Here is an 18061-nt window from a genome sequence, read left to right as displayed (position 1 = left end):
AACTGTCAATTGGCACTTGGGAACGCAAACTCTATTTGACATCAGTTTACCAAACGAAAACATTTTAGCATCACGGCAAAATTTCAGCCCCCGTAAAACTACAATGATGAGCGTCCGCGTAAATAATTTTAATGAAAACTTTCTCAATGAAACCGAAGGTGACTCGAACTCCGTGCTTATGGACCTGGACAAGGGTCTCCGGTCGAACAAAATCGGTGACCAGTGTGAAGCAATCATCCGGTTTCCGAAGCTGTTCGAAAGGTATCCCTTTCCCATCCTGATCAATTCATCGTTCCTGAAGCTGGCGGAGTTTTTCCGCATCGGTTCGAATCTGTCCCGGCTGTGGATCTTGCGCGTTTGCCAGCAAAGTGAAAAGCATCTCGAAAAGATCATAAACATCGATGAGTTCCTGAAGCGCATCTTTATGGTGATCCATTCGAACGATCCGGTCGCACGTGCACTAACGCTGCGGACTCTCGGTGCGGTAGCGTTCGTAATATCGGAGAAGCAGCACATTCATCATGCGATACGTATGGCACTGGACAGTCACGATACGGTCGAGGTGGAAGCGGCTATCTTCGCAAGCGTTCAGTTTGCCGCACAGTCGAAAACGTTTGCCGTGGGCATGTGCTCCAAGGTGGCATCGATGATTGAGAGCTTGCAGACACCGGTCAACATGAAGCTGCATCTCATTCCGGTGCTGAGACACATGCATCACGATGCAAGTACGGCCGCTCTGGTGCGAGCCCTCTGTCGGGATCTGCTGCCAAAGTATCCGTCCGAGCAGTTTGTGGTGGAAATCATACGCTCATTGTCCCAGCTATCCTGTGCCACGCTGGTCGATATACCGGATCAGGTAGATTTGCTGCTGGTGTACCTGCAGGATCCACGGAAGCGCGTACAATCGACGGTTTTACTTTCGCTGAAGAAATTGGCCGAAAAGGGAGCCTACTTGTGGCCAAAAACGGCCATCAGCCGGCTGCTGCAACTTACCGCACAGTGCAGCAACCAGAACATGGCGCTGGATGTTATACTGACGCTTACCAAATGTCCACACACGTGCCATACGATGCTGAACGAAGAGCAGCAGCAGATACTGGACGTGTGCAAAAACTGTCTCCTGATGGAGAACGAAAGTGGTGGCCGTGCGATGACGATCCTGACCAGTCTCATCACGTACTGCCACACGGAAAACATCCCACCGCCGGTGCACGTGCTAGAGTATCTGGATATGCATCTGGAGTTTCTCATACAAGCGTCGCTGCAGAAAAAATCCTCCCTGAAGGACTTTCGGTTGTATCTGAAGTGTGGCGTACAGCTGTCCAAGACGAGTCGTGAGATGGGTGAAAGCTTTGCAGAGATGATTGCCGAAATGCTAAGCGAAGAGCATTCCTCGTCCACTGCGAGCCACTCGAAGCTGATCTGCGAAGCATTGGGAGCGATCTGTTCGAATGTGATCGTTTCGTGTGATTTTTATGAAGATCAAAAACCCGACACGAGTCCTTTCAGTGCAGTTATGCAGCATTTGCTTAGGAAGCTGGAATCGCTCGCCAAACCCGGCGGAGAATTGGACAAGGAAAGGACTAATATTGTGGAGCTTCTGGCAGCAATTTGTATGCAGGCGATGCTTGGCTCTTTCATGCCGGACAATGTGATTGCCATCTTCATGCAACTGCTTCATACGACGAACCCGTGGACACAGTATCGTATCGCACGGTCGGCTTCCCGATACGGACAGCACTTTCTTGCCGCGCTGATTTACGAGAAGCTGTCGAAGAATATTTCCTTGGAGAATCTGCACTTCTATCTGGTTGCGCTCAGTCAAATATCGAAAGCGGAATGCATTCTGAACCACGGCCAGGAGTATGAAACCCTTGCCCAAAAGCACATTAAACGAGAGCCGGGTGAACCGTTAGCGGCTGCAACAGAATTTCTCTCTTTAATCGATCGACTCGAGAAAGCGATAAATCTGTACTGCATTGCACTGTCCACACTTAAAGCGAGCTCATCGCCACAGCATCCGCTAGGATTCCAGTCGGAATTGATTCGACTGCGCTGCATGTTTCTTGAGGTGTTGCATAGTGTTGTAATCACGCGGAACACACTGTGCATTACTCCTCCCTCGGAAATCTCACAAACACTCGCACAGAATTGTCGTGATCCGCTACAGAAGTATGGCCACATCACAAACCAACTGCGGAAGCACGTGAAGCTGTTGAAAAATTGTGAAGATGCATACAATCGTCTGTACAAAAGTTCGTTCGATGCAGACCCTGGCACATTGGAACATTTAGAAGCGGTACAGCATCTATGCGCCACGTTGCAGCTATCGATCGAAACAATTTCCTTCATAAATCCTTCGGAAACGCCCAAAATTGCACCGCAGTCGAGTCATCCGGAGACCCGATACTTGCTGTCCGTGTGTCGAACGGTTCTGAAACAGCTTCAATTGATTCCGGCCGAAGTTCCAGGTGGAACCAAGACGCTCACCCATGAGCACACCGATATGATGATGAAGCAAATTGAAACGGTGGTGCGATCGTCCCACTGTACACCGCGGTTCTTCTTTCAGGTGCTGCAAAATACGGCTGTCAAGTTGGCTCTTACGCCACAACCAAGGGGCACGGGTGAACCGGTGTTTGTGCAACCGAACAGTCATCTGGTGGTGAAGGTAGAAGGTGTCATCCAACACTACGGACGAACGCCATCCCTTTTCCGAGCGATTAACAGCATACAGCTGACACTGAATTCCACCCTAATGACATCACGGCCGAACGATGTGAAACTGCTTTCGGACAGTGTCACGCTGACCCAGGTTGTGAAACCGCACAGGGACTTCTTGAGCGGTAGTTTCCTGATCGCTCTCAACAATACGGCCCACACGTTCAATGGGGGACAGGTTAGCTTGGGTGGTCAGTGGCAGTTGAATCTGGAGACGTGCATCATCGACGATAATGGAGTCATGTGGCAGACCGGGCCGAAAAGTACGTTGCTGGTGCGAATTCCGGAGGATAATCACAAGCAGGTGATGGGAATGCAATCCACCGTGAGGAGATTTTAAGTGTGTAACGGGTTTGTTATATGTTCGCAATTATAATGTTTAAATAAAATAATATAATTTATCACATCCATCTGGTATTGCTCTCTTCCGGCATTCACCAACAGGCAGCTTTTATTTTTCTTATCTTTGATCAATTTCTATTCGCCGTATTTTTCTGAAAACGGGCTTATTAGCTTGTACTTTCCAATAGTTAATGTTCAGCGTAAGTTTTACCCAACTCAGAAGATATTTTTTACGTTCTTTTACCGGCATTGCGCTAAGGATTTGTTTACAAACAAATTTCGTATGACAGCTCTCTCGGTTCATAAGTATCGCATTAACCTCAGACAATCGCTTGGATGACACGTTATTCAAATTTTTCCAATAATATTTCATTTTCATTTACAAAACCCGTGAGCTAACATAAAGGCACGCTTACATTGTTTCATCTTTTTGTTGACCATTATCAGTAATTAAATAGCAAACAGCACCAATTTTAAATGTTCTTCCCACCCCCTCCTTCCAATTGTCATTCGAACGTTTGACGTTGGATTGTTGTGGTTGATTTGCTTTTCTTGCAAATAAAACGGTCTGATTTTTGTTGGTGTCTGGAGCGATGCAATCATTTTTTTCGTGCCGTGTGTTCAACTCAAGGAAAGTGTTGTGAATTATGGTGCCGTGAATGTTTCACTGTTTGAAGCGCCCCGTTGTCTATCCGACGAAGTGTATTTAGTGTGTAGTTCAGTGATACGTGCAAAGTTCTATTCGTTTCCATCGTGCATACAGCAATGCAATCCGTGGTGCATATATAATGCAATCTCAACGCGGTTGGAATCTATTCGTCACGATAGATGCTACATTTGTTTGTGGCATGTGTCGGACAACAGGTATGCACAGACGTGCTACGTTCTACTAAGTGTGCTACTACTGTGTACTGTGAGCGTGTAAATTAATACCAAAAGAATCCGGCACGTCATCGATCGTAAAGTCAGCGCATTGGTTAGCTGAAGAAGGAAGCGGAAATAGCGAACAATCAGCATACGCCACGCTGGAGAGCTATTTGCCACTCCACTTCGACGACAGTTTCCAACCTCCGGTAAGGGTTTGTAGAGAGCATTCCTTTTATTTAACACCTTTACACATTTTTTTGCTATTTTCCAGCTCATTCTCTGCTAATGCTTGGTCCGTGTGGGTTTTATTGAAGGTTTACCATTATGAGCAAGAAAGCTATTTCGACACAAAAAAAAACGAAAAACGACGAAAAGCTCTTCCGCGAGCAATGTTTGCCTTGGCCATCATTCTGATATAATAATCTCATTAGGCGTTCCGTTCATGCGGTGAATGTATGTGGCAGAACTTATGCGGCAAATTACACAATCAGTCTGCCCGGGACCGGTACGACCTTTCTTGATTTAGAAAATGAGAACCAACTCATACTCACCCTCCACGCCTAGAGCACCTTCACGCGAACTGGAAGACCAGAAACGAAAAAAAAACACGAACCACTGCTTACAAACATAATCGAAACCACGCTACCGGCTGTCCATGCGCAGTTGCGTCCAGTAGTATATTTCGGCACAACCAGCCAGCCATTGCACTGTCCACACTTAAAGCGAGCTCATCGCCACAGCATCCGCTAGGATTCCAGTCGGAATTGATTCGACTGCGCTGCATGTTTCTTGAGGTGTTGCATAGTGTTGTAATCACGCGGAACACACTGTGCATTACTCCTCCCTCGGAAATCTCACAAACACTCGCACAGAATTGTCGTGATCCGCTACAGAAGTATGGCCACATCACAAACCAACTGCGGAAGCACGTGAAGCTGTTGAAAAATTGTGAAGATGCATACAATCGTCTGTACAAAAGTTCGTTCGATGCAGACCCTGGCACATTGGAACATTTAGAAGCGGTACAGCATCTATGCGCCACGTTGCAGCTATCGATCGAAACAATTTCCTTCATAAATCCTTCGGAAACGCCCAAAATTGCACCGCAGTCGAGTCATCCGGAGACCCGATACTTGCTGTCCGTGTGTCGAACGGTTCTGAAACAGCTTCAATTGATTCCGGCCGAAGTTCCAGGTGGAACCAAGACGCTCACCCATGAGCACACCGATATGATGATGAAGCAAATTGAAACGGTGGTGCGATCGTCCCACTGTACACCGCGGTTCTTCTTTCAGGTGCTGCAAAATACGGCTGTCAAGTTGGCTCTTACGCCACAACCAAGGGGCACGGGTGAACCGGTGTTTGTGCAACCGAACAGTCATCTGGTGGTGAAGGTAGAAGGTGTCATCCAACACTACGGACGAACGCCATCCCTTTTCCGAGCGATTAACAGCATACAGCTGACACTGAATTCCACCCTAATGACATCACGGCCGAACGATGTGAAACTGCTTTCGGACAGTGTCACGCTGACCCAGGTTGTGAAACCGCACAGGGACTTCTTGAGCGGTAGTTTCCTGATCGCTCTCAACAATACGGCCCACACGTTCAATGGGGGACAGGTTAGCTTGGGTGGTCAGTGGCAGTTGAATCTGGAGACGTGCATCATCGACGATAATGGAGTCATGTGGCAGACCGGGCCGAAAAGTACGTTGCTGGTGCGAATTCCGGAGGATAATCACAAGCAGGTGATGGGAATGCAATCCACCGTGAGGAGATTTTAAGTGTGTAACGGGTTTGTTATATGTTCGCAATTATAATGTTTAAATAAAATAATATAATTTATCACATCCATCTGGTATTGCTCTCTTCCGGCATTCACCAACAGGCAGCTTTTATTTTTCTTATCTTTGATCAATTTCTATTCGCCGTATTTTTCTGAAAACGGGCTTATTAGCTTGTACTTTCCAATAGTTAATGTTCAGCGTAAGTTTTACCCAACTCAGAAGATATTTTTTACGTTCTTTTACCGGCATTGCGCTAAGGATTTGTTTACAAACAAATTTCGTATGACAGCTCTCTCGGTTCATAAGTATCGCATTAACCTCAGACAATCGCTTGGATGACACGTTATTCAAATTTTTCCAATAATATTTCATTTTCATTTACAAAACCCGTGAGCTAACATAAAGGCACGCTTACATTGTTTCATCTTTTTGTTGACCATTATCAGTAATTAAATAGCAAACAGCACCAATTTTAAATGTTCTTCCCACCCCCTCCTTCCAATTGTCATTCGAACGTTTGACGTTGGATTGTTGTGGTTGATTTGCTTTTCTTGCAAATAAAACGGTCTGATTTTTGTTGGTGTCTGGAGCGATGCAATCATTTTTTTCGTGCCGTGTGTTCAACTCAAGGAAAGTGTTGTGAATTATGGTGCCGTGAATGTTTCACTGTTTGAAGCGCCCCGTTGTCTATCCGACGAAGTGTATTTAGTGTGTAGTTCAGTGATACGTGCAAAGTTCTATTCGTTTCCATCGTGCATACAGCAATGCAATCCGTGGTGCATATATAATGCAATCTCAACGCGGTTGGAATCTATTCGTCACGATAGATGCTACATTTGTTTGTGGCATGTGTCGGACAACAGGTATGCACAGACGTGCTACGTTCTACTAAGTGTGCTACTACTGTGTACTGTGAGCGTGTAAATTAATACCAAAAGAATCCGGCACGTCATCGATCGTAAAGTCAGCGCATTGGTTAGCTGAAGAAGGAAGCGGAAATAGCGAACAATCAGCATACGCCACGCTGGAGAGCTATTTGCCACTCCACTTCGACGACAGTTTCCAACCTCCGGTAAGGGTTTGTAGAGAGCATTCCTTTTATTTAACACCTTTACACATTTTTTTGCTATTTTCCAGCTCATTCTCTGCTAATGCTTGGTCCGTGTGGGTTTTATTGAAGGTTTACCATTATGAGCAAGAAAGCTATTTCGACACAAAAAAAAACGAAAAACGACGAAAAGCTCTTCCGCGAGCAATGTTTGCCTTGGCCATCATTCTGATATAATAATCTCATTAGGCGTTCCGTTCATGCGGTGAATGTATGTGGCAGAACTTATGCGGCAAATTACACAATCAGTCTGCCCGGGACCGGTACGACCTTTCTTGATTTAGAAAATGAGAACCAACTCATACTCACCCTCCACGCCTAGAGCACCTTCACGCGAACTGGAAGACCAGAAACGAAAAAAAAACACGAACCACTGCTTACAAACATAATCGAAACCACGCTACCGGCTGTCCATGCGCAGTTGCGTCCAGTAGTATATTTCGGCACAACCAGCCAGCCACCACCCACAGCAGGGTGACACCCTGTGTGCATGTGGTTTTGTTTCTCTCCCCGAAGAGAATACTGAACGCAAAACAAAAACTTTCCAGTAAGTGGCACGCGTAATCCCACACGGACCGATTTTCCCGTGGCAAAGGCGATGTCCTCGGCGATATTTGCTCAACCTACCGAGAATGAGCGTTAGGTAATGGGGAAGGTATGGGTTGTCGAATGAAAGCTCAAATTTTTGCTCCATGCCGGGATTCACGTGCTTGCTGTAAAAAGGCGAGACCGGGAATGTTGCGCAAGTGGCGAAATTACACTAAACGAACGATCCTTTTCTGGGCACTTTGGGTGTGTATGTGTACGTGGTGTGGTGTTGGTACACTTTATCCAACGTAGGTGAGTGTATTTGTTCTTGTCCGTGGACACCCGTGTCGGGCGGTGTTTACATTTCCGTTCTGCTATCAGGTCCAACTCACCCGGGGATGGCTACTGTTTCAGTGTTGTCTGAAGCGGTTTGTGTCGCGGGAAAAAAAACACAAAAAGCAAATAGTGGACTTGAAAGTTGGTTGTAGTTGCGTGTTTGTAACGGTGTCGTCTGTGGTGTTGTTTTAACAGCAAGTTGATTTAATTTGACAAACGAATATTAACTGCGATGTCTTGATTTTCCGGTAGGTAGATACAGCTCCGGTAAGTAGCTAATTTTGGTTTCGCTTTTCAATGCAACCTGTTGCTCCTGAGTGGGATGGAGAATTGAAAAAAATCCGTCCCTGATTAGAATGTCCTTCATAGAGTTTTATGTTATTATAAATACGTAACACAATGCGTACACAACGCTGATAAACACCACCAGGACGAACACCCTTTTACGGGGTTTTCATCGATTATTCAAACCGAAGGCAAACCGGGTTATAGCTAACCGTCCTGATGGTTTTTTTTTTCGCGCCTTCCACCGCCTTGCTGTATGCATTGTTACCAACGCGGGCCCCCGTTGGCTTATCCATTTAAATCAATGACCAACCGAAGAGTAGATGACTATAGTGGCCCCGCTGTATTGCCACCGTTCTAACCGCACCACACCACCAGAAGGACTCTCGGGCCTCACCCATGGGACCGTTCTATGTATGAAAATCAATAAAACACGCTGCAGTTGAAACGAAACCCGGGGGTTGAATTGCACAGGTAGGCAAAACACCCCCGAGCACCAGGTAGCCTTTAATGGTGGGAGGTTCAAGCAAGAGACAAAAAAAAAAGCTCAAAACTTTTCCCAGCTCGGACTCGGGTTTGACATTTGCAATTCTCCACCGGGGATCAATGTGTTTTTGTTTTTCCTTTGTAAAGCGACCGTTTTTTTTTTTGGATTTTTAATTTTTTGCTTGTACAGCCTCTTTTACGAGATGAATAATGCATTGCTGGTGTGGGTGTGGAAGAGCTGTGTCAGAAGGATAGGATGAATATTTTTGCCATACAACAACGAAACTTTGGTTGCTGAGGCCGATCTTCATGATGCCTGTGCCATTTCCCATCATCCTTTGACCTACTCCGGATGATGGTGATGTGTTTTGTTTTTGTTTTCCTTCTGCTTTGCAAAGTTAGTGAAGATTGGCATGGGCTGCTTAGTGATAAATATTAAAATCCATCCAATTGCATAAAACGGTACCGTATTGTTGGGTAAGGATAGTCCCGCCTCCTTCGTTACACGTGTTCTTTGCCCTTGATTATAACTGTCCCACTGTTTGGCTCTTGTTTTGTTAATGATTTATTAATTCAAATACCTTAAATAACATTAAAAATAGCTCCTTTCGCGAGACTGTTGCTAACAAAAATCGAAACGCAATTATGTCTTTCAAATTGCAGACATTTAGGCGCTTTGCAGTGTAACGCCTCGACGTAAAGTATCGGACATAATAAGGGCAACTCGTGCGACCTTTTAAAACCGAATCTAATTAATTTAATGAATTCAAATCATGTTTGATTTAAGAAGGCATTTTGGATTTTGTTCGTTTGTAATATTTTCGTCAGGTTAGGAAATATGACGTTTAAAGGACGTATTTAGAAAAATTTATACAATGTTTTCTAAATCGGAATTTTAGTTTTTTTGCAAGTGTAATGGTCGTATAATTTCTGGGCACTCTACTGAACAATCTTGTAGCCGATTCTGGCATAATTTCTGAACCAACTTTATTGTACCTACCGGAGTTTTTGGACCTACTGGACCATCTGAACCTACTTGGATTCGATTCTAACTGGAACTCACTACACGATACGGGTCAGTGTCGATAACGCTCTATTGCAACTACTGGATCATCTGAACCTATTTGGAGTCGATTCCTTGTCGCCTTGTTATGTTCAATTCTGACTCGATCGCGCAGCAAATGGTCGAAGTCGTTTAAGTTTTCTTGCATCGACATGATTCATTGAACCCACTTTACCCTTGTGCCCTGTATGTGCAGAACGACCCGCACAACCACTTATTTAAATAAGTGAGCTTAGGAATCAAATAGTCGTGTCGATATATGTCATGTTCACATGCATAAGTTTAGCCTACAAAATTTGACTATTTATAGACGAGCAGGAAGTAAGACGAACCTGAATAATTACGAACGATTTGTGCGGAGAGAACTAAACTGTTTCACACATCTTAGTGCATTTAATCAAAATCAGCTTAGAAGCTTCGCAACAGCAATAAAACCATCTGGTGCATATGGTAGCAAACAAAATTACAAACGAGTGGCCCAGAGCTAGTGCGACTTCGGTCGTTAAACGCCATTGTGTATTGCACAATCGGCGACAATCAGCGTTCGGTCGGACAGAGTGTGAAACGCGGAGGCTCGTCACGGATTAACTAATTTCTTTTCTGTTTTCCCTTCCTGTCCGTTTCGTGAATATGATTTTTTTTTGCTGTTGTTGCTGCTGCGTTTCATTGAGCGTGTGATAATAATAATACTCGTCTCGTGTGTAACCATTTCCCACTGTCACCAAGCGCACTAAAGCGGTTTCACAATCCCACACCCGTGAGGAATATATGAATGTGTGCTGTTCTTTTAGCAGCATCAGCAGCACCAAGTGTTTTCTCGATTTACACCCGGCTGCGGATGGTGTGATCCTTAAAACACGCGACACGAGACATTCCACACGCGCCATCATCTTCGGTGCGCACATTCCGTTTCATTCGCCTTCTGGTGGGTGAGTCGTAAAGATAAAAGCATGGAGGAGAGCTAATGGTGCATATAACAGGTTGTTAAAAGTGAGTTCCCGTTTGTTGGCTGATTTGTTTGATGAAACTTAACAAAAAAACTGTTGCAATTAATTATGAACTACGCATTGCCTCGGTATAATAAGCACGTGAATATAATGATTTACTGAACGTTACACGATGATAAGACAGACTAGGTTATCTATTTGAGATTTTTTTGTTGTTGGCCATGATGGCTTCAGTTTCGCAAACATCACTAAGCAAACTTGCACTAACAATCTAACACGGCAGTAAAAAGTACACCTAAACCATGTGCAGCCCGTGGAAAATGCTCGTTATGCCTTATTATTTCTGTCTCCTGATTGCCGTAAAGATGCATGAAGAGGACCACTTTTGAAGCGTGATGAACAACCAAGCCCGTAAGTCCTCCCTTCATCACACAGTTAGTGTGAATGTTGCCCAAAATGTGAAGGTTTGTGTTTTTCCTTTTCTGCTAAAAATACGCTCATCCGGTGTTTTACACCATCTCTCGTCGAGCAGCTTTGTTTTCCTTTCTTTTCATCGCTTTTATCACTTACTAGTAAATAATGTATTTCTAAGGATAGAATAGTGACATTTTGGGATGGAAAATGCAAGAACGAACGGAACACAAACGAAGCAGGCAGTTTGTGGGGGCACGTTGTGATAAGCAGAGCTTGTCTCGAGATCTTTCCGTGATCTTGCGTGCCGTCGTCAGACGAGAATGACAACCGCGGTGACGGTGGATCGTGACGCTTATCAGCTTATCACTGATGACGGATGGTGCTACCATCCCTTTCGGTAACATTCCATCCATCCAACTGAAGGCCGGTGTTTACTTTTGTAAATGGAAAATCACTACTGAAGCGTACTTAATTGGGCACTTTGCCCTTTTTTTCTTAAGGTGGCTAACCTATTGTTCAGCGTTTTCTTTCGAAATTGCTTGTTGGATTCGAAATTTGAAAGCTATTATTTTATAATTATATACTTTAACGCGTTAGCTACTCTTTTATTTAAAGTAACAATCGTAAAGGTGTAAATATTATGTAAATTGTCTGAATTCAGCTATAGAATAACAAAGTATTCGAGTTTTATTATTTTGAAGAATAAAATAATAAAACTATCAAATAATAGGGAAATTTTAACACAAAATGTCTGAAAATGTTTCGTGTATTTCTATGCAAACCGAACTCATTATGATCGTTATTCAATAGTTCTGTAAATTAAAATACTTAACAAGACGTGTTAGCAATAATGCTTACTTATATTCAAATATTAAACAAATTACTTTTTTTTCTATGTTTTTTTTTATATGTAAAACCTTGTTTTTTCCTAAAAATTATTATGTCTAATTTTACCCACAATCTTCAAAAACAAAACAAATCACTAGAAACCAAAAAAAATGATTAAATTAGTCCTTTATTTAGTTTTATTTAAATATAAAAGTATTGTTTTAAAAATCAAATTCTTGTTTAAATAAAAAAATGTGGCATTTAGCCAACAATTAATACGTTGTAATTATGTACCGCAAAAAACTGTATTACAGTAAACTATTTCTGAATTTTCAAAACAAAAATAAACAAATTGTTTTTAATGTTTTTTTTTTATGAAACGCCGATGGGAAATATATAAATTCCAATACATCCTGATAATTCCAACTTTGCTATTTTACGTGGAAAACCCTTTATGTTTGTGTAACTATATTTCATCTATCCTTAGTTAATTTTTACATAGCCATAAAAAAATATTTTTATTTACTAAAACTTAAAACTATTGAGTTCCCAACCAGACCTGATCTTGGGAATGGATGTTTATGTCGAATGCGCTTTGTCAGCTTTCTTGGTGTCAACGCGATTATACTCTTTGTTCGATGTAACGCTGCACGGGAATTTATTTACGCTGCGACGCAATCTGTTTACGAAACGCGATCTGTTTATGAAGTGCGATCATGGCTGTAGGAATATACGTTGCGCTATGTTTTATGCTGAGTATGCATTATGCTGCCTTTGTGTTGAATATGTGTTGTGCTGACTGTTGTGCTAACTCCTTCAACATGTATATTTTCTTAAGCCAACATTTTACATAGTTTCGCAACAAAAAAAACACCTTTCTTCGAACTTCAGGGTGCAAATTCATCTTTAAAAATGCATTTCTGCATAATTACATTACACACCCCTTCCATCCAGTTGAGAATGTGGTCCATCATTGTAATTGAGTCCTGTGGAATTAAATACACATCATGGTGAAATTTAATTAAAATCCAACCCAAGCACTCCAACCCAGTCACTCACTTACACGTGTTCGGTCCGGTGTCATTTCGGTGAGTAAGTGAATTGCTGTACCCACTTTGTATGTAGGTGAAATGCACGCAACAGTTGCGAACACGGATGACAACGATCCCCTTACCTAGCGCCAGCAGGTGACACCGAGGGATTAAAGGGACGAGACATTATTTCAATTTTAAACCCATCAGCATTCCCGTGTTCCTCCGTGGTTAAGCATGATTCGTGCAACTGCATTTGTGAGCATTTCTGTGCAACTGTGAGTGGGGAGGGAAAATACTTGAAATGTAATAATTTGCAAATCATTTCGCATGCTTGACCGCGTGTGTTTGTTATTCTGCGAAAGACCGCTGGGCAAATAGACGAAACCATCGCAACCTCGCAACCGGTGATCATATGCCACCGGTACAATATTTCACTCATCGTGTTTCCATTTTACTTTACCCACTTGCCGATCTAAATTTGCTCAGTTTGGGAAGGTGGATGGAGTAGCGCTGTGTGAGGAGGATCATTACACTAAATTGCGACTGTGACTTGATCGTACGGGAAAAGGCGGGATTTGTTGCGAGTGCATCAATATTCCATGGTAATTTGCATATTACAGCGCAAATCACTATTTAGCGAGAATAGGAGAATGGGGAGATTAAACACCATTACGAATCATTTCAGTAAATAATGTGTGTGTGATGTTTCTGCTAGCTAATCTGACAAATATCACGTGTTTGTGTTGAATTTGTGCAAAAAAATTCATTTATTCATCACAAACAAATACCTAACGTGATAATGCAGGGTTACCCAATAAATAACTAGCTTGAAGAGTGTTTTAAAATAAGAAAGCCTAAAGTTTTAAACTTTAGCTACTTAAATCTTCTACTAAAACATAAATTTCTTTAGTAATTTTGATGCTCGATAGCGTCGAAATTGTCGAAGCTCTACAAGTGTCTTATTATTTATCATTAATTTAGTGTATCGTGCCAAATTACCGTGGAAAGTTATAGCTATCAGCAACACGCGGAAGATAAATTTGGCGCCAGTAAATTGAATGGTCTTTTGCGAGCAATGTCCCAATCGGATTCGCCCATTCTGTGGTCGTAAAAAAGTCGTCATGCGGAGCGGTGTCAACTGGATTACATTATGCTATATAATTGCGAGTAGAATTATATCAGGTAGCAAATCTATACCAATAAACTACTGATACAATAACCTCTAAAGCAACATTACTAAAGTCTAATGATGTACATAATAAGGTGGCTTGCTTGGGTAAATTGGGATATGTGATTGGGGAGTTATTTAATTCTACGGAAAAATTCGCACAAACTCGAGAACGAGTTCCAATATAATATACACACAAACACATATTTTCGAAACACATACTAATCGAAAGTGCCAATATACTCTCTTTTTTTTTCTTTAGCGGATCACAACCTCTGAGGTCTTGGTCGGCAATAATGTTGATTTATTCTTAGCTTAACAGTCGAATGCCTCCAACTCCGGCGACTAAAACTCTTCATGGAAAACCCTTTATTTTGAATTTAATGAATTTGCTGAGTTTACTGTTTGAAAATGAATGAGGACTGTAATGAAGTAATTAGAGGGGGAATTTAAGATAATTATCATAATTATCTTAGTTGGTACATAGTGAATAATGTTTCACATATTGTTACATAAATAAAATTGTACATAAATAAAAATAATTGCAATCTCGTTCGATCTTACCATCGCATATTGATCTCTGCCGACCGGCAACAGCTGCAACGGTTGGACAATAATTGCACACTACTCAAATAAACTGACCCTTAGAACTTAAATAAATAAACGTTCACGTATAGCATGTATTCTTCGCTGCTGATTCATCTGAGTCTGTAATATTTTAGCATGCTTTCTTCTCATCTAGAGAAAGCAGCACAAACCATATAATTATCATTCATATTTTTTTTGTGGGCGCATGAATTTAATATCTCTAATAATGAAGTGTGCTGTGAAACTACATGTGTGATCTTCTTCAGCAACACAGCAATAAAAATATTAGACCCATCCATAACCGTGGACACCAGTTGAGGACTGGCTTTAGCACATCACATTTTACATTTCCAGGGTGTGAAGAAAATGTAAACTTGCCCGATGAGAGTTATTGCGCCACCGACACGTGTACGGGCGAAAGCGTGTGCGGTATTTGTTTTAATTAATCTCCACCATCATCGTCAGCTGTTCTGGAAGATTTTGCCCAAGTCTCGTTGCACTCGAATACGACGCAGCACCCCACAAGGAGTGAAAGAGAGTGTGTTTTTGGCGAAAAAGCTATATACAACAGCTTGTACATTGGAATGTTCGCTTTTACTACTCATTTACTACCAACACCAACCGATTCGCTTTTCGCATTACGATGACACATGTACGGATGCCAGGTTTGGTCGGTGTCTGGCTGTCTGGTGGTTTTGGAATTGGGAAAGAAGATGCCCACTTCCCACCGACCATAAGCGATCCGTCAGAAGTAGCGCTAGCGGCACAAAAAATGATTAATTTGTAGCTCGTCGATCAGGTCTTGATGGTCGTAAAATGTGTGGCTTGCGGCAAAAGGGTGTGGTTTTCAATTTTTACTGCTCATGCAAAACAAAAAAAAAAGAACACTCCTAGTGGCCCGTGTTCAAGGGTGAGGAAAATCCTACTCAGGAACGAAATAGCAATTTTGGAACGGTGTGTGCAGTGCAGTGACTTCAAGAGTAAGCCGTCAGGTTTTATTTTTTGCTTTCCAATCTTCTTCCTGTCGCTATAAACTGGTTGATTTATTTCCCCACAAAAGCTTCTTTTTTTCCCCTTCCCGGTACAATTATGTGAAGTATAAAAGACAACAAAAAAAGCATTACACACTCAGCGAGCAGAACTCAATGGAGGCGCAAGGTACTTTACGCCCGCCGTATCGTAAAACAGTTGGATTGGCATTTTGAAATCGTTTGTTTTAGTTCGCATCGCAGCAAGCGCATTGGGAAATGGTTTGCAATAAAATCACTGCCCATGGTGCTTTTTTATTGTTTCGTTTGATGTTTTCGAAATTGGTGGTCACGTTGGCGTTGTAAAATGAAAAGCCAACTCAACTCCGAATTTCCTGTGCTGGATATTGTGGAGACACAAGCGGGGTGAGATCCCTATTAGTGACATTCATCGTTCGATTTATCACCCTCCTCACTCTACTATTCACACATTTCGCAAATGCATTGCTTAGCGACGAATTCACGAATTAATAATAAATTCCGTCAGCAGTAGCAGGCCCCGAAGGTCAGCATTAGCACCTGTTAATATTTCATCAGGTTTTCGTATCTTGCGCAATGAATGCACGGAACGCTGCCATTCGCAATAATAGAGTCAGCAGAATGATTGTTCTTTCGCTGCGGACACGTCGCCCATTACTCATTCAGTGGTGCAGTTTGCGTCACGTCGTCGTTTGCAAATGCGTCGGGTTCTAAACTGTCAGCAGTGGGATTCTTAGGAACAGTGGGTGCAGGGAAGGGTTATAACTATTATAATCATACAAATACAAGTTTTGACGATTTCATTTTCAAATTGTATTTGTAGTAATTTTTTTGCTATAATACTTAAACTTAAATGTCCTGGACTGGAAACTGGAAACGTCAGCAATATTTCCAGTGCAGAAATATGACTGGCATGACTGGCTACTATATTGCTTTATGGCCAATCATTTATATTCATTTTTGTTTGCTTTCATTTTAGTTGAACTACTGTAGTGCCGTTTTATTGAAGTTTAAACAAAAATTTCCACGAGCTGAACATGACGTTTTTGGTGGGACCACCTGTAGGTGGTGTATTATGAGTTGTTGCTACACACGCTCTTAATTAATCTTCATAACCATTAATCCCTCACAACCATCGTCAACATATTTCGAAGAGAATTCATGTTCAGAATATTCATAGCAAATGGATGGTGGGATCAGCTGGATGATAGTATATTCTGAACAGTTAGAAACGAATGAATCGATCACAAGGGGAGTCAACGTAAGTGAACTGTAGATCCAACATTTTGTGATCGGATATCGCTCTTTAAGAGATCTGGATATTGGATCAAATCAACTGTATTAGCTTAAATTTTTCTTCACTATTTGCCATACAGGTGAGGCATTTGATTCCATACGATTGAAACGGATTAGATCAATCCTTCAACCTATTAGGTTTTTCTTTTCGTTTGATAGATTTCCATTTGTTTCAGTATTCATGAATTTATGTATTAATAGTATATTTAACTGATTATCATTTCATTTAAGTATTACCTTCGTATTCCATATGTGGTTTATATATTTATATGTATGTGACTATTTTCCCAACTTTAAAATATATTATCAATGTGTTAAAGCATGTTTCAAAAATCTACATCTTTATGTTTCTGACACCACATAGACCCACTGTTCGCAAAAAAAGAATCCCTAGCCAATTGCACGTCATCGTCATTGCCCTCTGGGTAGGAAGGTTTGATACTTTGCCAAAAAAGCTGCTCAGCAAAAGAACAGTTGCCCCCGTATCTCATCTGTATCACGAAAACCCCTTCGGTGGCCAATTCCCACCCTATATACCGGCCGCATACTGCAATTGCATCAAACGCAACGGGGGCATCAAATCCCATCAGCAGGCAACCTAATTTCATGTCGCTTTAGCTATGTTTTTCTTACTTTTTGCTGGTGTTATTGTTGTTAAAAGCATTATTCTTGTAATATAAATGTCAGCAAGCTTCGTCTGATTATTTTATCATTTGTTTTTTCTCATCCAAAACACATTTTGATTGCAAGATGAGAATGCCCTTGATTATTCCTGTTTTTGTTTTTTCCTGTGTGTGATTTTAAAACCGATTGTTACGAAAATGAATGTTGTGACATTGGTCATGCACAGTTGGGCTGTGTTTTAGTTTAGTCTAGCGAGTGCTGAAGTGAAAAGTTGCATTGTTTATTCAAATCACGGTCAAGTGACTAGTGCAGCGAGAATATAAATCAACACATCATGCGTAGTTTGTTTGGCTTTCATGCATCTGCACTGGTCAACCTTCATCCCTGTCCGGAAGCGGGCAATGAATGGTAGTTCTCGGAAACGGTTGGTCCGTTGGCACTGTTTCCTAGCGTATTCGCCCAGTTTACATACGCTGGCGAGGATGCATTGTATGTTTTAGCTGCTGGTGCATGATATGCAGCATACACGGCTTAGCCGTTTGACGCAATTCGTTTGCAACCATTTCAAAATGAAAAAAGGAGATAGGTGATGCACTTTTATATTTTTTTTTGGGTTCGCAAATTTTGACTTT

General features: G+C 42.0%; 1 protein-coding gene across 1 annotated transcript; it reads left to right on the top strand.

Annotated features, from left to right (window-relative positions):
• The first annotated feature begins 103 nt into the window (after window positions 1-103).
• LOC128297472 (integrator complex subunit 7) lies at window positions 104-3067 on the top strand. The gene has a single exon (XM_053033115.1). The coding sequence runs from the start codon at window positions 104-106 to the stop codon at window positions 3059-3061; it is 2958 nt and encodes a 985-aa protein (XP_052889075.1). The 3' UTR covers window positions 3062-3067.
• The last annotated feature ends 14994 nt before the right edge of the window (window positions 3068-18061 follow it).

Source organism: Anopheles moucheti, chromosome 2 (genome assembly GCF_943734755.1).
Source record: "Anopheles moucheti chromosome 2, idAnoMoucSN_F20_07, whole genome shotgun sequence".
Classification (NCBI taxonomy): Eukaryota; Metazoa; Arthropoda; class Insecta; order Diptera; family Culicidae; genus Anopheles; species Anopheles moucheti.
The sequence above is the reverse complement of the archived record's forward strand: the minus strand, read 5'-3'. Positions and strand labels throughout refer to the sequence as shown.